Source organism: Centruroides vittatus, unplaced genomic scaffold, assembly GCF_030686945.1.
Source record: "Centruroides vittatus isolate TY-2023 unplaced genomic scaffold, ASM3068694v2 contig_347, whole genome shotgun sequence".
In the NCBI taxonomy this organism is placed as follows: Eukaryota; Metazoa; Arthropoda; class Arachnida; order Scorpiones; family Buthidae; genus Centruroides; species Centruroides vittatus.
The window spans coordinates 1,426,828-1,449,398 of record NW_027122171.1 but is presented as its reverse complement, the minus strand read 5'-3'; the positions used below and the strand labels follow the sequence as shown (position 1 = coordinate 1,449,398).

General features: G+C 30.6%; 1 protein-coding gene across 1 annotated transcript; it reads right to left on the bottom strand.

Moving 5' to 3' along the window:
- Window positions 1-740: 740 nt before the first annotated feature.
- Oat (Ornithine aminotransferase precursor) lies at window positions 741-17,733 on the bottom strand. Its single transcript, XM_067269148.1, has 9 exons — window positions 17,656-17,733; window positions 15,671-15,868; window positions 15,348-15,572; window positions 14,936-15,159; window positions 14,693-14,865; window positions 11,392-11,470; window positions 11,097-11,210; window positions 1,099-1,237; window positions 741-1,018 (listed from the first exon to the last, which is right to left on the bottom strand). Exons 2-9 carry the CDS (start codon window positions 15,858-15,860, stop codon window positions 855-857), a joined length of 1,308 nt encoding a protein of 435 aa, XP_067125249.1. The 5' UTR covers window positions 15,861-15,868; window positions 17,656-17,733; the 3' UTR covers window positions 741-854.
- Window positions 17,734-22,571: the final 4,838 nt, after the last annotated feature.

Below are 22,571 nucleotides of genomic sequence, written 5' to 3'. Positions count from 1 at the left end.
ATACATTAAATTTAGTGTAAAAAAAAGATTAAACTTAATGTGCCATTTCAAAAAACAAGAATGGTTTTTAACACAAAATTATACAAAGAGAATTATATATATAATAAAAACTTTTATTAAAGCCCAATCAACAATTGTATGATTCATAAACAAACAAAAAAAAAACTTCTATATTGGTTTTCTTAATCTGAATTTTTTTTCAAATACAAGTATTTAAAAAGTTGTACTTTTTCAGATTAGTTTCTTTCTTATATTATTTTAAAATATGTTGTGTTAAAGGAATGCAATATAATTTATATTTTTTCACAAATGATACAAAGACATTTTTAAGGAAAACCAAACTCAATAAAAACAGTTAACTACTCCACATTAGTTAACTGCTTTCATTAGGTACTGAATACTTAACAGTCAACCAATAAAAATATCCAAACTTAATCCAGTAATTATGAATATTTAACCACACAAACAATAAGATAAATTGTTTAATTGTACAAGTAATATTGCATTACTAATAACAGATGAAATATTTGGCACATCCAAAAATAATTATATTTCAGATATTCAAAATTTTGTTAAAATTTTACATCATTTCTTAAACATTTGTTCAAGTAATTCTTTTGAACAAATGTGTAGGTATTGTATTTTATTAAAATAGCACTGATGTTTATTGCCAATCCTTTTGTAAGAGATCAAATCAGCATTATTTTGAACTTTAAAATAATATGAAATAAAATGGTTACTTAGTAAAAAAAACTTTAATTTACAAAAACAACTTTAAAAATAAATTTTGTTATCACTATATAGAATTTGAACGTGTAAACAACAAATAGCTGCACGAGTATTTTTAATCAAAATTATTTGTATGAAAGAACGGTCTTTTTGATTATTTCCGCACACTCTTTTATTTCTTCTTCGGAAATAATTAGTGGAGGGGCAAATCTGATTTTGTCTCCATGAGTCGGCTTAGCAAGAAGTCCGTTATCTTTGAGTTTGAGACATAGTTCCCAAGCATCATATTCTGTAAAAAGAAGCATTTAAAAATAAGTAAATTGGAGCCTATTTTAAATAATTAAAAAGAAATACAGAATGATTACATACTTTCATTTATTACAATTGCATTCAACAAGCCTTTTCCTCTCACAATCTTAATTATGTCATTTGGAAGTTTTAATAATTCACTTCGAAGAATTTGACCCATCTTTTCTGCATTTTCAGCCAATTTCTCTTCTTTTAACACCTACAAATTAAATAATAATATACACATACAAACAGAATAATTTTTTAATCTAAACAAATATTCATTTATTTGCACTTACAGCTAATTTGCATGTATAGGAAAATAAAACATGATTGATTTGATAATTATTCCAGAAATATACAATATATTATTATTCAAACTTGTTTTGTATTTATGTTACTTAGATCTAATCAAATTGAACTGAAGCTAAGGTAACTTATTCATGGAAGATAATTGTTTTTTTTAAAGAAGATTTGGATTAAATTTAGTTAGTGACAGACACAAGCAAGTTTGTCTTATCAATATAGAACTAACTAATTAATTGAACACATTTAACCTGTTACATAAAGTGAAAAAAGTAATAAAAATTCTAAAATCTATTCATATGAAATCATTGATTTTTTTAAAATTTAAATCAAAAAGAATCAGTTATAAAAACACTAAAATAAAAATATTATAATTTTATTCATTTTTTAAATGTAAAGACTTATTAAAGTCAATATACTGGATTCCACTTGAAGCTTAATTTATAAATCCTAAGAGGAGCTATGAATGTAATTCTTTACATAACCATTCATGTTAGAATGCTTTTATTGTCCTATAACTTTTTAACTATTCCTAATTACAAGTACTTCCAGTTTCAATAATTAAAAGCAAACTTTAATGAATTATAATTGTAATCCATATATCCACTCACTATTAAAATGTATAAAGAGAAATTCTAACTATATAAAAACAATGTGCCTACTACACAATTAAAATGTTACAGCACAAAAAAAACTTGTTGGGAAATTAAACCTGTCATTAAAAAAAAAGTTACATAATATATACTGTGTAAAACTTATTTCTACAGCAACTACTGTATGTTCAAACTAATAATATTCATTAGAATTAGTTAATGAAGAAGTTCATAAAATTTGAATTCTATGGGCTTTGTTTAAACTGTTAGTAATTAAAACTAAGGCAACATGGGAAATTTGCTTTACACTTGATGCACTTTGTCCATGTAAATCTGGACTTAAGACTGAGTTCAAAGTTAATGGCAAGTAAACTTTGTTTAATCCTACACTATTCTCATTGAACTGCAATTTAAAAAAATTTTAGACCTGTAAATTCCTACTGTCGTCTGTCGGTCTTTCCTTAATCTCGAAAACGGAGTTAGATAGAGGAAAAATGAGACCAGATATAAAAGCTTTAGAAGCAGGAGGCCCCAGTTACCTATAAACAAACTTCAAATGCAAACAGGAAGTCACATTATTTCAATTCAAAGTTTTTCCCCTGAAAATGGTTAATAGATGTGGCACAACTCTGTTGTTAAAAGGAAAAGTATGATGTACAGAGGCAAGACATTACTAATTTGAGGTGGAGAGCATATATTTTAAATTAAACAAAATGAAGCCAAAAAGGTGTTTGATGATGATTTTCGTAACCATTTTAACCAATGCTAATGGAAGCTTTTAGTATACTGACACTATATACATGTATATAATTATATCATTATTGCTGAAAAAAATCTATAAATCTATAGATTATCCAGTCTATTAAAAGATTTTTTTTTTAAAATGCAGTTATAATGATATAAATCTAGGACTGGGTCTAGATTTTTTGCTTCCCATATTATTCAAAATTGGTTCAGACAAGTACAAAACCATGATTATCTAAAAGCTAATATTTTAAAAATTTTAATTGTACTTTTTAGAATTATTTTTGCAAAATTTTGTCCTTCAAATGTGCTTTCCCAAGCAGATTCCTGCTTTACTAGTGCCTATAACTAGCACTGTAAAAAAAAAATTAATAAGAAATTATTTGATTTACTAATTTATTTACTTTTGTTATCTATTGACATATTTTTTTCCCAAAAAAAGATCAAAAATTATCATCAAGCTATCAAAACATTTTAAGTTTAAAAATATTGTAGCAAATACTAGTTCTATCATATTATAAAAGCCATCATTATTCATCTTAGATAATGAGTTTTTTTAAGTCAACATTGCAACCAATAGAAAGAAATAAAATAACTCAAACAATTCTAAACTTAAAATATTTTAGCTCCTTAATAATATTTGGTTTTCTTATGTTCATACGAAGTTCCTATTTGAAATATTAATTATTTTATGTTTCAATTTTGATTTGTTGAAAATTTACATTGTGTAATTTTTCTGTTATCCATGAGTTTGAGAAATTAAGAAATATAAATTAAATAATAATTAAATAAATTTCTATATGTCTAACTGAATACAAATCACATTCAGAATCTAGAAAAGATTTCAGTTATTGTACAGCCACAGGTGGTACACAATAGATTAAATTTAGAGTATAATAATAAACCATCACATATCATATATCTAAGGATGCATTAAAAAAATAAATCAATAAATAAATAAAAACTTTAATTCTTTCCACCCTGTGAACTCTAAGAGGACCTCTTTCTAGTAAGCTTATTATGGTTTGGTTGCCATTATAACATAATTCACCATAAATAACATCCTAGTACTCTAAAAGCAATTTTAAAAAGTGTCAATTCTAAGAAATAGTAAATAGAAATGATAAAATTCCTTATGTTGTAAGCATGTTTACAGATATATTACTAAAAGCCATGACTTATTTGACAAGAATATGAATTTGGTAATGATGACTATAATATAAAATAACTAGTGGATGGGCCCGGCGTTGCTCGGGCAAAATTAACGATAGCGAAGATTAAGATTATTACATTATAGTCAACCTTACCCGTTTTCACAGAATGCAAGAGTTGGGATCCCCTGTTTCCAGACTAATTAGAGAATTTTTAGATGGGTCTAAAAATATGTTCGATTTCCCGCAAAAACGAAAAAAACTGCATCTGCGTCTTCCACGTCGCTTTTTCTTAACAATTCTATTGTTACGTAACACTTTTATTGTTGACAATTCCATTGTTACATAACACTTCCATTGTTGATGGAAGTGTTAAGCCTTATTCCTGTCTCTCTCCCCTGTGGGGAGGAATTTCGAAAAATCCCTTCTTAGTGTGCATTCTCATGACGTACCCTAACTGTGTACCAAATTTCAACTTTCAACTCCTAACCATTTGGGCTCTGCACTAATTATTATTATTATTATGTTGGGTTAAGTGAGATATACTCGGTTAACACCGGTGGCTGTGTACCATACCAGACCAAAGTCAAGGCATAGTAACCAAAACAGAAATTAAACGAAGTGTATCAGTGTGTGTGTCTGTATTCAGGAATTTTCTCACAATATGACATTATTCAATATAGTGGCCTTCTGTAGTGTGATGTATGTGTTTCTATTCAATTGTAATGTGCCCAGGCTTTTGTGTAGTGTGTGTGGTATGACACCTGTAGAGGAGAAAACAACAGGTACAATAAGCACCCTATCCATCCTCCACAGATGCCTTATTTCCTGGGCGAGTTCTGTGTACTTGCTAATTTTTTCAGTGCATGTTTTGTACATTGTGAGTGTTTGGAATGGACATAATTTTATTGTGTTTGTCAGTGAGTGCAATGTCTGGTCTGTTGTGGTAAATTGTTTTATCTGTGATTATGGCTCTGTCGTAGTACATTTTGTGCGTGTTGTTTTCCAATACTGTCTGTGGAATGTATTTGTAGTATGGCTCGTGGATGTCTACTAATTTGTGTTTCTTTACAAGCTCTTGGTGTATTATATTTGCTACTTGATTATGTCTGTGTAGATAATCTGTCTGTGCCAAGAGCTTGCAACCAGAGGTGATGTGTTGTATAGTTTCTGGCATGATGCGACATTTTCTGCATGTGTCATTTGTGAGTGTTGCATCTTTGAGTATGTGTTTTCTGTAGTTTTTAGTATTTATGACCTGATCCTGTATGGCAATCATGAATCCTTCCGTCTCCCCAAAGAGGCATCCCCGAGCTAACCAGCTGTTTGACGCAGTTTTGTCAACAAAATCCTGGGCCAGGTCGTAAGGATGCCTGCCATGGAGTGCCTTTCGAGCCCACGATTGCTTAATGGTGTCTATGCTTTTTATATGTTGTGTTGTGTCCATATGATGCGAGTGTAAGTTTAATGGTGTGTTATTTGAGTCTGCTAGAGTTACTGCTTTATGTAATTGTGATGTTTCTTGTTTAATGTAGAAAAACTCTCGCAGTGACTGTATTTGTTTGTAGTGAAGGTTAACTATGTCAATCAGGCCACATCCGCCATCTTTACGTGGAAGCGTTAATCTTTCTGTGGCGGATTTAGGATGATGTTGTTTATGCTTAGTAAGTGTTGTTCTTGTTTTCCTTTGGAGTTGCTCAAGATCTGTGTGAGTCCAATGTATAACTCCAAAAGAATATGTGAGTACTGGGATGACATACGTGTTTATTGCTTTAACTGTGTGTTTTGCATTTAACTCTGTTCTGAGAATAGCATTTAACCTACTTTGGTATTCTTTAATTAATCTTTGCTTTATTTGTGCATGTTCTGTTAGTTTGGCCTGTTGGAATCCTAAATACTTGTAGAACTCACCCTCTTCCATGGATTCAATAACGTCTCCATTTCCAAGTGCAAAATCTTCTTTCTTCAGGATTCCTTTTTCTATGTGAAGTGTTTTGCATTTATCTAGGCCAAATTCCATTTTTATGTCCTTGGTGTATGAATGTGTGATTTGTAGGAGTTGATGAAGTTGTTTTTGTGTGGATGCATAAAGTTTTATGTCATCCATGTACATGAGATGTGACAGTGTATACTGTGTTGTTTTTTCATGTCTGATATTGTAACCATATTGCGTGTTGTTTAACATGTTGGATAATGGGTTCAGGGCTAGGCAGAACCAGAGAGGACTCAAGGAATCTCCTTGAAAAATTCCTCGCCTAATAAAAATTTGGTTTGTTTGTATGGAAGTGTTACTAACCCTGAGATGTAGTGTTGTTCTCCAGTGCTGCATAGTGTTTTGAAAGAATGCAATGAGTGATGGATGTATTTTGTACATGTGTAGGATATGTAGCAGCCAACTGTGTGGAACACTGTCGAATGCTTTTCTGTAGTCTATATATGCCATGTGTATGTTTCTGTGTTGTTTGTGTGCTTGCCGTAGAATGACTGAATCTATGAGTAACTGTTCTTTGCATCCCTGTGATTTCTACGGCAACCTTTTTGTTGTTCCGTTAGAATGTCGTGTTCTTCAATATGTTTGTATATTTTGTTTGCAATACAGGATGTCAATAATTTGTAGAGTGTTGGAAGACATGTAATTGGTCTGTATTGTGTGGGGTCTGTGGTATTGTTGTTTTTAGGTTTCATGTAGGTGATGCCCTGAGTAAGAAAATTTGGCATGTCTTGTGGATTGATGATGATGTGTGTTAGGTGTTTAGCTAGTTCCTGGTGCAGTGATGTAAACTTTTTGTACCAGAAATTGTGAATGTTGTCTACACCAGGTGTCTTCCAGTTGTGTGCTCTGTTAACAGTGTATTGGAAATCATGTATGTTTATTTCAGCACAGGGCATAGTTGGTATGTTGTGCAAGTTTCTGTTCTCCTCCTCGATCCAGCCTGCATCAGCATTGTGCGTGACAGCACTGGACCAAAGAGAAGACCAATATGTTGTGAATTCTTCTTCTGTTGGTGTGCCACTGTGCTGTGTATCAGTGTTTGCTTTGTTATTAATTTGTCTGTAAAAGAGTTTTTCATTGTTTGTAAATAATTTATTTTGTTGTTTTCGTAGTGTACATGTTTTGTATCGTTTGAGTCTACGTGCTTTGGCAGCAAGTTTTTGCTTTAGTGTATCAATGTATTCTGTAATGTGTGTGTTGTGATGTTCATGTTTTGTGTGTGTTTTTATTTTCTTGAAAATGTTTTTGAGCTGTTTCCTTAATTTGGGTGTTATGTTGTTTTTAGTGTATTGTGTCAGCCTGCCTAATTGCTGTCTAATGTCATTTATTTGTGTTTCTATTCTTCTCTGCCAGGCAGGCTTGTGATAGAATTTGTTTTCTGTGTATTTGTCTGTGATTGTACTTTCAGTCCATGGTGTGTCACAACTGTGACTGCCCCAGCATAAACTAATGTATGAATGTCTGCGAGTGTAGAAATTGAATGAATGTAGTGTGGTATTAAGTGAGTGTTTACATAATTTAGTGTTTTTCCTACTTCTTTGACGTGTTGATTTTTGGTATTCGTGGTCGTTGTGTGGGATCTGTGCCTGTATATTTAGTGAGTGTTTCCTGAAATATAAGTGAGAGCGTATTAACTAAATCCATGTCTATGTTATCAGTGATGGATGAGGAAGTGTCTGTAGTATCATTAGTGGTAATTGTTGTATGTGTGTTATTATCAATGCTTGTTACTGGATTATCCTGACAGGTTACGTGATCTTCATTAATGTTAGATGTTTCTGTCTGTCGATGTATGTGATCAGCAACTTGTTGTTTGCTACGTTCAAGTGTTGTTTGTGGTGAAGGTTTAAGGTTGTTGTGTATAATTGTTCTTTTTTGATCAACAACCCTTTGTTCGGTGACAGTGAGATGAGGATACTGTTGTGTGAATCTATGGTGTAGTTGTTGTCTGTATGCTGTCATGTTTGTTTCGAGTTTTGTGATGGTGTAATAAGTACGGATGATAAACTCGTTCATTTCTACTGTCCATTTCATCCGTTGGCATGGTTTTCCAGCCTTTGTGGTCTGTGGATGCATTGCCACAGAAACACCAAGGCTAGGTTGGTTCCTCACATCTGTTGAGGGCATTGCAGTAGCCATGCTTGGGCCGGTGCTGCTTTCGCCACCGGTAACCAAGGGAGACTGTGGCCTATTTTTCGAATGTGAGCCTCTGCCTAACCCACGAACGCGGACCTTGTTAACCCGGGCGAAGTCCGAGCCGGTATCACATTTAGATCTGGTTACTACCATGATATATATCTCCACAGAATGTGGGTGTGTGGTCACTCTTAGCTTCATTTCTCCCCATAGACCTTACTGGCATGGGTGTCCCTACCAGGAGCTTGTGCTCCAGCCTGCATTGCCCTATGGATCAGTAAAATTACTGGGCTCTCCCACCACGACCAGGTGGTGACCACGGGAGAGTTATTATTATTATTATTATTATTATCATCATCATCATCTTGTCTCGATTATATATATAAATAATCTTAACATCTGTTTGAATTAAAACATTTTAATCCAATTTTTATATACAGTGATACCTCATATAACGTACTTAATCTGTTTCAGGTGCACGTATGTTAAGTGAAAAGTCTGTTACGTATTTCTATGAGAAAATGAGTTTCATATGTTAAAACATCTAATTCATTCCACAGCATAAAATAACCATACTGTGCAATAAAAAAAAAATGAAAATGGAGCAGTCACCAAAATATACCAGGTAGTCAGATGTTGTGAGGAGGAGATGGAGGAAACTTTATTCACACATTTCATACAGACACACACTTTTTACACATTGCAGCAACTGTCTTTTCATTGTTTTTTTAATCGGAGTCAGATTCAGGAGAGGCTACCAAGGCTTGCAGGGTCAACTCCTCTTGTTCCATCCTTCGTTTTTTGGCAGCTGGCTTCTTGAAAAAAATGTCCAAGGCGGTCTGTTTCTCTCTCTTCTTCAACACCCATTGGAAATGATGGACAAGGGTGTCATTATAGAGATCATTGATCCTGTTGGCCTCAGCTGTGTTTGGATAGTGAGTGTTGGTAAACTCCTGAACCTCTCCCCATTTGACAAGGAAGTCCTTGATGTCAGCAGTTGAAATTGGTTGATTAGATTGCTCCGCCTCATCGTCAGATGAAGCTTCCTTTGAGCTTCATCATGTTCCTGGGCTAATAGTGCTTGGAGCTCTTCAGTTGTCAGCTCTTCTTGGTGTTCTTCAATAAGCTCCTCCACATCCTCCACCTCCAATTCCAACTCTCGGGCCATCGAGATGATCTCCTGCACCACTTCTGTATCCTCACAGCTGATTCTTCCTGGGTCCATTCAGGAACAGGCCTCTTCCAGGCTGAATTGAGGGTCTTCTGTGTGACTTCTCCCCAGGTCTTTTGGATGAGTGATTGCCAAAAGAACATCAAACTTCTCTTTCCAGAACTTTCGGACAGTCATGTCTCCACAAAGCTGACATTCTTCAAACACTTCATGAAGAGAGCTCTGGTGTACAGTGTTTTAAAGTTGGCAATGACTTGCTGATCCATTGGCTGAAGGATGGCAGTGGTGTTTGCTGGCAGATACTGCAACTTGATGAAAGGATAGCTTTCTTCCAGGATCTCCTCCAGGTCTTTTGGGTGACCAGAGGTATTGTCCAATATCAGCAGGGCTTTGAGCAGCAGCTCATTGTCCAGCAGGTATTTTTTTTACAGCAGGAGCAAAGGATTCCAGGATCCATTCCTTGAAGACAACTTGGGTCACCCAGGCTTTTTGGTTAGAAGCTTCCGATGGACAGGCAGGTTGGACTTGACAATGCAGTTCTTGAAAACCCTGGGATTTTCAGAATGGTAAGCCAGCAGGGGTTTCATCTTCAGGTCTCCGTTGGCATTGGCTTCAAACAGGAGTGTCAGCTACTTCATGAGCTTGTGTCCAGGCAAAGTCTTTTCCTCCTTGGTAATGAAGGTCCTGTTGGGCATCTTCCAGAAAAGACTAGTTTCATCAACATTAAAAATTTGTTGTGGGCAGTATCCTTCATTCTTGAGAAATTGTTGAAAATCAACAGAGAACTTCTCTGCTTCTTCCTTGTCATTACTGCCAGCCTCACCATGCATGAAGCTGTGGATTCCACAGCTTTTCTTGAACCTAAAAAACCACCCCCTGGTGGCTTTAAACTCCTCTTCTTCATTGCCACTGCTGCTGCTTGTTCCAGGACTGTTTTTCTTCAACTCATCATAGATGAGTTTGGCTTTTTGACAGATAACTTCTTGGGTAGAGATATCACCTCTCACCTGCCTGTCATTGATCCAAACCATCAACAGCCTTTCCATTTCATCATGGAGTGAAGACCTATGCTTCACATGGAAGATCTTGGAGACTCCCTTGGCAACCTTGGCTGACTTGATGGCATCTTTCTTGCTTAAAATGGTGTTGATGGTGTTCTTCCTGAGACTAAACTCTTTGACAAGGTCATACTGTTTTACCCCACTTTCACTCCTCCTGATGATTTCTTGCTTTGTTTCAATTGAAATCACCTTTCTGTTTTTTTTAGATGCCATGATTTGCACAACACTTGAATAAATGTAAATACCCTGCACTGAGGTGATATACATAATAAACAAGGGAGCAAACCAAATCCCAACGGGAGCTCTGTACTCCAGGTGACAAAGGAGCTTGACCATCGGGGCTACTCGTAGAGAAGAGAAAAAAAACAGCTTACTCTTCTGCAGCCAAAGAGCAACTGTTTTCAAAGGCTCCCAAAATACCTACATCAAGAAGCTATTCTGGGAAGCCAAGAAGGGGAAAACATCTAAAAATATCAGATTGCCAATGACAATGGCAAAAGAGTGGAAACATCATTCGCACTTGTTCGCAGCCAGTCCGTTGCTCGAGTCACGTAACGGCCAAACAGAAAGTCCGTTGTTCACAGCGTCCATTATTCGAGGTGTACATTATACGAGGCACCACTGTATTCTATTTTTCTAATATAGTAGTCAACATTTTTTAAGAATAACAAAATACATAAGTTATGAGATAATAAATATTATAAAATAAATTTACAATATTCATACAATATTACTTCTATCTGCTATTGTTGATGTATAATAATTAGAACAGGCTATGTGATAAACTATACAGTACTAACAATAATATATATTATTTATAATGAATTCAACAAAATAATCATAAATCAAAAAATAAATTTAATCATTTTATTTATTGCATAAGTTTCAACAGAATTTAATATTACATTAAAAATATATTTTTACCTCTAAAGCAGCTATTGCAATTTTACAAGCTAGTGGATTTCCTCCATATGTAGAACCATGCTCTCCTGGACCAATTGCAAGCATAACAGGATCATTTGCAAGCACAGCAGATACCTAAGGAAAAAATTTTAAAATATTGTATCTGAAAATGATCCTGTTAATATCATTACTTATTTATTCAAATCATTAACAATAATTTTTATCGCTTGCTATTCAAACATTAAAAATTTTAATACATTTATGTATTTATTTAATATTGTGATAACATCAACAAACATATATAAATAAAATTTACTGGATATACTCCTCCTGAAAGTGCTTTTCCTAACATTAAGATGTCTGGTTTAACATTTTCATGATCAACACACAACCACCTATATGAAAAAAAATTTCAAGTCTAAAAATTTCTGCAAAAATATTAATGATATCTACATACATCATTATGTTGTTGTTATTAAAATTCATAATTTTTGTACAAACCAATATAATACTGTATATTGGATATCAAATTAAATTAAAATTGATAAATTATATTAGTTATTTGATCATAAACTATCTGATATCCAAGTAGAAAAAGTTTGTATATTATTCAATTTGTTTTATTATTCACAGATTTCGTTAAATAATCTATGCATTTAAAAAAAAAAAAAAAATCAAAATGAATTAAATTTTACTTCTCACTGATCAAATTTAATGTAAATAACAAAGTTTTTCATTAAACCTCACAAACTAACATACATAAAAATTTTACAATTGTTTAAAGCTGATTTAAGATACAAAGTTAAGTCTTTTACACAATTGGATGAGATTTAAGCATAAAACACCTTCAAACCTTGAAAATCAGTCCAGCACCATGGTATAAAATGTTAAACCAAATGCATTTTCATTCCAAAAATTTAAACCTGAGGTAGATCTTAGAAGACAACCAAAATGCTTGTTACATAAATAATACTTTGGTGTGGACTGATTCCAAATTTGAAGGTGTTTTATATGGCTGATTAAAGATTTTAATATTTCATTTATAGTAAGCTGTATAGTTTAAAATATTCCTTATTATAATATATAATGATATAGATTTATTAGTCTAAGTTAAAATCCTATTTCAACTTAAAATATTTTATCTTTTAAAAGAATTAGATTGATATTCTAATGAACAATTTATTATAGAATATTTATTGTTTTTCATATACAACTAAATTTGTTCTCACAGTAAAAAGATTTATTACATACTGTTATTCACAGGAAAAACTATTTAAATTTTAAAAATTTAAGTAATGCTAAACTAAAAATTGGACATAATAGTCCAACAAACTGGCAGCCTCCAATTTACAATGGTCTGAATTATGTCAATTTGAAAAACTGCCAAAATATGTATAAAAAAAAATTTGGATCAATTTAATTCTAAAAAACAAACATATTCAAACATATTCATGCTGATTAGTTCATAACTCTCATAACAGATGTCAAACCACTGTCATACCATTTTCAAAAAGATGAATAAAAGGAAATAGATTTAAAAAAATGAATTTTAGCTATTACAATGCAAAACTCCAACAGAACATAAATGTTCTAATTTAAATTATATTAATATATACTGTAATTGTTAAAAAAAGTATTTATTAATGGGTGTGTACTTATGTAAAAAAAAGCTACTAAAAACACTTATATTTTGATAATTAAAACTGTATACTGTTTAATTTACACATAAATACATTATATCCCCAAAATATTTTCAAATGAGTTATATTATGACATGGGACATTTATGGTGATACCATTTACTGCACTTTTTCCAGAAATAATCCAGTTATAAATAAGGAGCTGCCTGTACTATATTTTTATAACAATTTCATTTCTATGATAATTTAGTTTAGAAAAAAGAATTTTTGCTTCTTCAATTTTTACTCGCATATTGAAAAAAATATTACTACTTTGATTAGCATTTAATAAAAATTAACATACAACAACTGCACTAGTAATAATATGTAGATATATTGAGTATATTACATTATAATTTTATGATTCTACTTAAGCTGAATGATTTTATAATGATAGTTAAAACGAAATAGAATAAAAACTAAAGAATTTTGAAAATTCTGATTCAGCATAATTTATATACAGAATGCTAAGCTAGATTTTCCCCATGTAATTTTTGAACACATGATAGGAATTAAAAAAAAAAAAAAAAAAAACAATACATTTGAAAACACTAAACTTAAAATAAGATAAATATGACTTCTTTAATTTTGCCTTGTCAAGTTTTGTTCCATCTAGAAAGTTATTTCTTATCAGTTTAATATGCTTTTGTTTTTACAATACAGGTATACCTCGAGTTACGTTGTTTGTCAAAAAAGTATATGGAAAAATAAAAATCAAGTTTAAGTCATTTTATTCGACTTTACATCCGTCCGCCACAAATATTGAAGTTGTAATATCACTAGAAGAGCGTTAAAAGCACATAAAATCATATTAAAATATGTACATTTACAGTAAATGTTAATATAATCATCATAAATCCTAGAGAACAAAACATGAAAACATTGTGTTTCTGTGTTGTCATTTTATTTAGCAGTCTTTAAGTGCTCATTATTGGCATTTTCCACCGTAGTTTCAACTTACGTCGTAACTACACAAGTAAATTTGACTTACATTGCCTCTCCTGGAACGATTTATTTTTGGAGTAAATATTACGTGTGTTTTCGTAATTATCGTGTAGTTGTCACGTTATTTATTTATTTATTTTTTATATACTTTTGTTATTAATTTAGGTAATAGTTTCCTAATTACAGACGTAAGGCGAGGTATACCTGTATTAAAAAATCCTATTGTAATAAATTTAAAAATTCAAGGACTTTTCCATGACACTTATCATTACTAGGGTAGTATACATTATATTTTCAAGCAAAAACAAATCTTTTGCTTAATATTGTAAAGTATCTGCAAAGGAAATTGTTTTTGTTATTAATTACTATCTGCTTTCATTGATAATATTACGAGATTGTCTGTTGATATTGTTATGTAGGTTTAATTTAATAATGTTAAGTTTTTGAGAATATGAAAGCAAACAGCAACTAATTGCAAAATGGAGATACTTTAAAATTATGCTTAATATCAAAATAGAAAAATTTTGGATGTAATATCATTACAATAAGAACTTACACATATTTTTTGTTTTTACTACTAAAAATACAAAAATAGCAATGAGAAAATTTGTGTCTAGATGAAATTAAAGGTTAGAAATGCTAAAAAGCTAGATGTAATGGTTAAGATATTGTCAATTAGAATAAATTTAGCCTCTCTTGATTTATTAGCTTTTAGCTATTTAAAAAGATGTAAATTTAGCATTTCTTATAAATTTACAAAATCAACTTTTATAAAGTTTCCTAATCCAAAAATTACATAGAAAAAAAAACACCTGGTTAAATTATTGTCTTGTAAATCACAAAAATAAACAAGTAATGTATATACAAAAATAAACAAGTAATGTATATACAAAAATAAAAAAGTTTATTGTATTTCTTGTCAGACCAGTTTTAAATAATTTAGAAATATGATCAGCTAATAGCTTGGACAAATATTTAAAAATTTAATCCTTACTTTCCAGTTCTGCACAAACCAGTTTGTACTTCATCAGCTATCCATAAAATATCATTTTTAGTGCATATATCTCTGACTCTCTTTAAATAACCAGGATCAGGTACAACAACACCAGCTTCACCTTGAATTGGCTCAACCATAAAAGCACAGACAGTGGGATCTTGGGCAGCTTTCTAAAAGAATATTTCATTTGTATAGTTTTTGAATAGTAATACTAAAAAAACTTTATTAAATAATACAGACTTCTAATGCAACCGAATCGTTATAAGGAATTATCACAAATCCAGGCATATATGGTCCGAACCCTTCAAAACTTGTAGGATCAGTCGAACTAGATATTGCCGACAAAGTTCTACCCCAAAAATTTCCTTCGGCAAAAATGATCTTTGCCTGATTATTAGGAACGTTCTTCACTTTATAAGCCCACTTTCTTGCCAGTTTGCATGCTGTTTCACCCGCTTCCACACCTAAATAATAATAATTCTTTTAAATTTTGTAACTGTTTCCTAAAAATATTAACAATCATTTTAAAATTTAAATTTTTTTATCAAGGTTTATTGCTTAGACCTGCTTGAACATGTATCTAAAACTCTGAATACATTATACTCAAATACAAATCATTAATTTTTACTAAATTTATTTTGTAAGTGCTTACCTGTATTCATTGGTAAAACTTTATCATAATCAAACAGTTTTGTAATATACTCTTCATATTCACCTAAAGCAGTTGTATAGAAAGCTCTTGAAGTCAAACTCACAATTTCTGCTTGTTGAATTAGTGCATTTAAAATTTTTGGATGCCCATGTCCCTGGTTAACAGCACTGTAAGCACTAAGAAAATCAAAGTATCTTTTGCCTTCAACATCCCACACATAAATTCCTGAATCGGAAAACAATTGCAATAAATTTAAATATTTACAAGATAAATTTTATTTTTTCATATAATAAGAAAAATTATTTTCTTTTTTAACTTTATACCTTTTGCTTTCTGTATTGCTACTGGTATTGGATGATAGTTATGAGCTCCGTATTTTTCTTCTCTTTCAAATATTTTTTGTGAAGACAAGTGATATACTGAACGACTGTTAACTTCGGAAGAGTGATGGATTACAGATTTAACAGAAGACCCATGCCTCAAAAATGCAAAAAAGGATCTCAGATTTAGCATAATTTAATCTGGAAAAAACAAACCATGAAAAAACACTAGGTTAATACAAAGCTATAATTTTAAATTCTTCCTTTCATTTATAAAACCTCCAAAACCAATTCTTCCTTATTAAATATATTATACTTCAGAATTACATAATTGTGTTATTCTCTTATTATACAATTTAAAATATTTAGAAGAGATTTATTTTAATAGTTTTATATAAATCAATTTATATAAAATCAAAAATTTGTATTGAATTATATATAATATACTTATACATATTATATATATATTTTTTAATTTCTATAAAATAAAAAACAAATGCTAATGATTTTCTTAATATTAATTATATTTCAGAACAAAGATTAAAACTTTAAAATCAATATAATAAATGCAGTAATTTTACTTTCTTAAATAATGTAATTTTCATTTATACAATTTTTATCCATTGCATTCATTTAGAGACAATACATGCACAATGAAAAGTTATTGTGAAATGGTATATCATAATTACATTTTCACATATTTTAAATCTAAATTTTAGTAATAATATCAACCTAATTATCCAATAAATGTATTCGCTTCTCAGAAACGAGCTTAATCTATTTTAGCTCAAACCGGTAATACAATTTTTGGATGGCATACACGTACCAGTGCATGTATTACGGCATTCGCAACTTTATTTAAATCGATAATGCATACTTCGTTAACATACGGATTAAGAAATTAACTAATTCTTTATTAAGATTAAATTAATTATTGAAAAAAAGGAGCAAAATTTTATAAAGACTGTGAAAATAAGTTTAACTTATAAAAATAGTTTTTACAGTAATTGTTTTTAAAAACTTAAATTTTCTTTGTCATGTTTATATAGATTTAATTAAATTTTATTTATAAGTATAACAAATAAACAAAATAATATGATTAATGATAATAATGATTAATTATTATTTAACAATACTTCATCCTATAATGCACTTAATTTTTAACACAAATACTGTAAATTATTTACATTTTATTTAAACTAAAAAGTTTAATTTTTGGATAAAACTAAAAATGACTCCTTAATAAAATTTAAGTAAATTCAATCTATCAAGTTTTATAAATTATATATATTTTAAATAAGAAATCCAGTATATAAGTACTTAACTAATATCACAACATTCCATGGACAGAAATCAAAAACTCGTAACTTACAAATCCAATTATACCAAGAGAAATAGTCTCCAATTATAGAATTTTTTTATATAAATCACACATACAATAAGCAACAAGACTAATAGATAATATACATACAGAGGGAAGAAACCAAATTCATATATTTTAAACTTCTAAAATGAAAGGAGACTAATCGGCTCTAAAAAAGATACATTCTAGTAAAAGCTTCTATTCCAAATACCTAGTTTCACATCATTAAAGAATTTGGAAGCTACTCAATTGCATAGCTGTGTATTTATCATCATAATGTATTAAACAAATGCTAACTGATTTCATGTAATTTAGTTTTCTCATTAATTGTAAACTAATTGTGAAGCTGTAAGAATGAATTAACACAGAGAAGGTGTTAGTATAGCATGGGCCTAGGTTATAAGACAATGACATTAATAAATAAATAATAATTATTATTATTGGAATTTTGCCAAATGAAATATTAAATCAATTTCCGATTGTTAGTTTTGGTGTTTATAAAATTCGTTTTAAAAAATATGATTATTGAAATTGTACAATTTCAATAATCGAATTTTATAAACAGCTGAGGGCATTGTAAATCGATTAAACGATTGTTTTATAACTATCACAATTACATTTTTACCTTATTTACAGATAAATCTTCGTACAAAAATTGCGCACCGACACCGGTCCGGCCAGTTAATACAAATGCCGAATCGAGCGAAGTGTAAAGGCCGAAACACGTCGGGATTTTTAATCAATCTAGAAAAACAAATCCAGATAAAAATTCTCAAATATTTATTCTAGATTAAAATTATCGACGATGAAATCCGACTTAAAAATTAAAAAAAAAAAAATTGTATACGATAATAAATTTTAATTTTCGTAATTTAATTATAAAAGTAACGTTTTGAGTTAAAAATATGTCTTATGCAAATTATTTAATAAGTTTGTATTTGTGTAAAATGTTTTAAATTTTAAATAATGACGTCAGGAGGATTTCTTACGCTCCCCCAAAAGAATCTTGAGAACTTTTAAATAATTACATAATAGCAAACGTAGATAAAGTAGTTTTGAAATCTTACCCGCATGTTATGTGATTATGACATTTAATGCCTTTAATTTGTAATTAGCTGAAACTTATGATTAAAAGTTTGATACGCTCTATCGGATGATGTTCCGATTATCAAATATAAATTAAAAAATGTATTGCATAGATTAGGCTCTTGCAAAAATTAATAAGCATATTCCAGACGAAACTTGTGTTTAAAATATTTGAGTTTTTATCACATGTCATCCGAGTGCTTCGCTTAAATGAATTTAATCAATTTAGTAAATTAATTAATTTTCCCTTTTTATTAGGCTTGTGGCGCCCGTCGGCAATGTGCCGATTCGGACCGATAGAGGGCGCAGAAAAGAGGAAAAAGTGAACTTTGAACTGGTCACTCACTCCCTGACCAGCCACTACCGAAATCGGAGGTTTTGAACAGGCGATCAACACGAACAACCTCTAACCTCGGTCGACGTCAAGTTGTAATTATACTGTATTACACATTACTGTATATATCCGTAAATAAAAGAAAGGGTATTGATATTCCGGCTGGATTTTCTTCATCCGCATCGAACGATTCTCATCGGTGACTAATACACCAAAGGATTTTATTTTAATTTATTAGACCATAATTTCTCGATACTAAAACGGGATGAAGAGTTTTGGATGATAAATACAGGCCCACTCTTGTTAAAATTCAGTCAGGAAAGGACGGTGAAGGTAGCCGAGACCCATCATATACATTACTACAGTGTTTATACACACTCATTGTGTTAAATTGTTCGGGTTTCGGGATGGGGAAGACGGTGATGGTGAACCCAACCTCTAAAACGTCATTAAAATGCATTGTCATCGGACTTCGGCCTTCTATCTTAATTAAAAGTGGATGAAATTTGAGTTGCGAGATTTGAAGACACGATACAAAGCAACATGATTATCTTTTACCTTGTTATTAAATTTTTGGAAATACTTTAAAACAGTGGTTCTTAACCTTTTTATACTCGCGGCCCACCAAATATTTCATAATTTTTTGTGACCCCCATTTTTTTAATAATAATTTATATTTGTTAAATTATCTGTAATAAATTGATTTTTTTATTATTGCTTTATTTTTTATATAATAAATGTAAATCATAACTTTATTATTTCATTATCTACTTAAATAACATTCAAACTTCACAATTAAACACGAAAACTCGTGGATTTTTAACAAAAAATAAAATAAGAAACATGTCAATAAATCGATCCAAAGTCGATGCTAAAACTAAACTAACTAAACACCCACAACTTGTCGTAAAGATTTTGCATATCTTTTGCAAAAATATTTAAATTTTTAAAGCCTACTACTAAGCCTACTATTTTTGCATAATTATTTTTAAAATTCCAAGCATTAAATAGTTTCTTAAAATTGCTTTGGAATAAAAGAAGTAAATACTGCGGTGTAAGTAGCATATTTGCATTTATTTCTTCTGTACTAACAAAGTTGTATGTAGGAAGAAATAAATAATAGGAAGAAAACTAAATAGGAAAACTTTATCTTTCTTATTTCACTTTTCAATGCGACATTCGGTTATACATCAATTTTCTTTTTATTATATACTGAAGGAAATTTTGCATAATTTGGCGGCCCCCGGCAAACTTCTTATGGACCCCCCAGGGGGTCGCGACTCCCCTGTTAAGAATTACTGCTTTAAAAAATAATTTGATCGTTTATGTTAGAGATGATTAATAGTTATGTTTATACAAATTAAAATTTGCCATTTTGCCCTTGGACGAAGAGTGTGTTAGCGAGTGAAAGATGCCAATTTGAAGTACCGTATGTACAAGTTAAACTTTCTTTTATTTTATTAACTAGAGTTAACATTAACCAGTCTATGTACAATTTTGCAAGATTTTTTTTAAACTTCATAAATAATTACAATAGAAGAGTATTACGTTTTTATTAATTAATATCAAAACAACATCCATTGTAATTTATTTCTTATTAACGTACATTTATTATTAACAAATATTTATAAGAAAGAATTGGAAAAGTTATGGTGAAATTCATTCTTTATTTCCCAAATATCACACAAATGTAGCAAATCATAAATAAGTGTAAAGTTAGAACCAATTAAGGGAAAATGTCCGCCATTCCATCTATCAAATAAAGTAATTCATTTCCCCCATCCAAAAAATAGGGTTTAGTAACAATGTAACCTGTTTAGCCAATTCATAAAATAAACTAACTAATGTTTCCCGAGTTATCCATGATTTTCCTGTAATTGTTTCCTTTGTTTTAAGGATTAGGACATAAAATTAAGGAATAATCTGCTTGCTATTTCTGTAATTTGCTAGGGTGTCATTGTTTTTATTTCTGCATTTTTCCCCAGTAATTAGATCATAAAGTGGATAGATTAATAATTACTAATTGTTAATTAGTAAGTCACACAATTTTCTTTATATCCTTCCATTCGGTAGGGGTCAATTTATTCCAGAATATTTATTGGAATAAATTGGGTCTCGAATAAGTGGAAAATTCGCCAAAACGCAGGGAGATCCTGCTTTAAGAGCGAAATTATTAGGATGTTTAATATCTAAATTCCAAGTCAAAATAATAAGTGTTCACAGATACGAATTTAAGATAATTTTTTTTTTATGATTTTTATTTATATATTTAATTTAGGAGTAAAAAAAAAGAAAAATATTCGTTTCAACTTTCTCCAAGTTTCCACTGTAATACGTTCAACGTTTATAAACGAACTATTACGAAAACCCACTTTAAAATGTTATCAAATGAAGATTATGTGAACAAATTTACAAAATCTCTAAAAGTTCTATTTTAAAGCCTTCTTCACCTTTTGTACTCTGTCTAAAGTACAGAAAGGTGTAAACAAGATTGAGAGCTCTTACTCCGTCTTCTACATCCTTCACAAATATTTTCAACTATTTCTATTCTTATCGTAATTTAGCATCAATAAAAGAAAATATTATAAATATTCTCTTCAGAAAAACTAGAATATTAACTAAACTTTCATGTGAATAATCGAGCAGAAATATTAAAAGTCTGTTTTTCATAAGTGAACGAGCATGGTCACAATGCCGGGCTGCAATTTTTAATTAGTCATATATTTATTTTAAAATATACGCTCTCCACCTCAAATTAGTAGTGGATTGCCCCTGTGCTTCATACTTTTCCTTTTAAGCAAAATCAAAACACAACGAAACGGAAATGCTTTTCTTTAGTTCTTACAAAACAGTAAAGTCGCCATTATTAAAATTTGAATTTTTATTTGTACGCTTAAGTATATTTTGAAATAAATTTTAACTTTTAATATAACTTAACTTATAATAAATTTTAACTTATAACTTATAATTTTAACTTATAACTTTGAATTGTTGTTCTTATCGAGAGCCCACTCTTAGAGGTTGATAAAATTGACAGTTTATCACCAATCTACAAATATACGATAAGCATTTAAATTATTTCAAAATCGTTTCGAGAATCGCGTTAAAGAAAATAGCTTATAAGTTAATTAGATAAGCGGAATAAAACCCATCACTACCCTCAAAATTAAGCTTTTTTGTCATTTTATAATAATTAAAACTATAAAAAGTTTTTAATAATAAAATATCATAACAGCCATCTGTTTTTAAAACCACATACATGTTTTAAAAGTTACTGGGAAACTTAAGTAGCTTGTCGCTGGATTTTATTTATTTATTTGGATATGGATTTTTATTTTCAGAGTTAAAACTGTAGCTATGAAAACTATAATAATAAATGGTGGTATGTATTCAAAATATTCGTGTTATAACGGTTTCAATGAATGCCCTAATTGTCCTCTCACATTTGTATATTCAATGCAAAAATGATACATTAAATTTGATTACATAATTTTATTTTTTCTGTTCTATAGGCCCTAAGGAACCTTTATTTATGCCAAGCGGGAATGTGATTAAGTCCTCAATGAAGACAGCCAAGTGGTGAAGAACGGGACGTGGTGTGTTCGGTCAAATGCCTATTAAAATTTCTGGGATGCAATCCTAAATAGTCCCTCAGAGGTTAGGTTAGCATTTTTACCGCTCCGTTATGGACAATAAGACAATTATATAGGCCATTATGATTTGCTGTTAGATTAAAATTCTAAAATTTTAAATTTCCAATGTGTGGTGTTTGATTAATATTTTAATCAAAGCGCGATTTTTTTTTTTTTTTTTTTATAGTAACAGTCTGGTGGCCGAAATGTAAAGTTGTCGGCTTCTTATTCTGGGGATAAGATTCGAATATGAATGGGATATAAGTTTTTCGAAGTGGTTTGGTCCGGATAAATTGAATCCTGTCTTTTATCGTCCCATGTATGCCAGACCGATCCATGATGGGTACCGAATAAAGATCATCTTAGTTCCGCGCGTCAAAAAGTTAAAAAAAAAAAAAAAAATCTTGAGGCCGGATGACCGAGGCGGTAAAGGCCTGCATTCTGCAACCCTGGAAGACACTGGATCGAATCCGAGTAAAAAATCCTAGG

Excerpts from the sequence above, each read along its gene's own strand:
- Oat (XM_067269148.1), bottom strand. The coding sequence starts at position 15,860 with ATGCTAAATCTGAGATCCTTTTTTGCATTTTTGAGGCATGGGTCTTCT. Across the intron at positions 11,471-14,692 it reads GGTTTGTGCAGAACTGGAAA|GTGGTTGTGTGTTGATCATG; the intron begins GTAAGGATTAAA and ends TTTTTCATATAG. Across the intron at positions 1,019-1,098 it reads TGCAATTGTAATAAATGAAA|AATATGATGCTTGGGAACTA; the intron begins GTATGTAATCAT and ends TTCTTTTTACAG.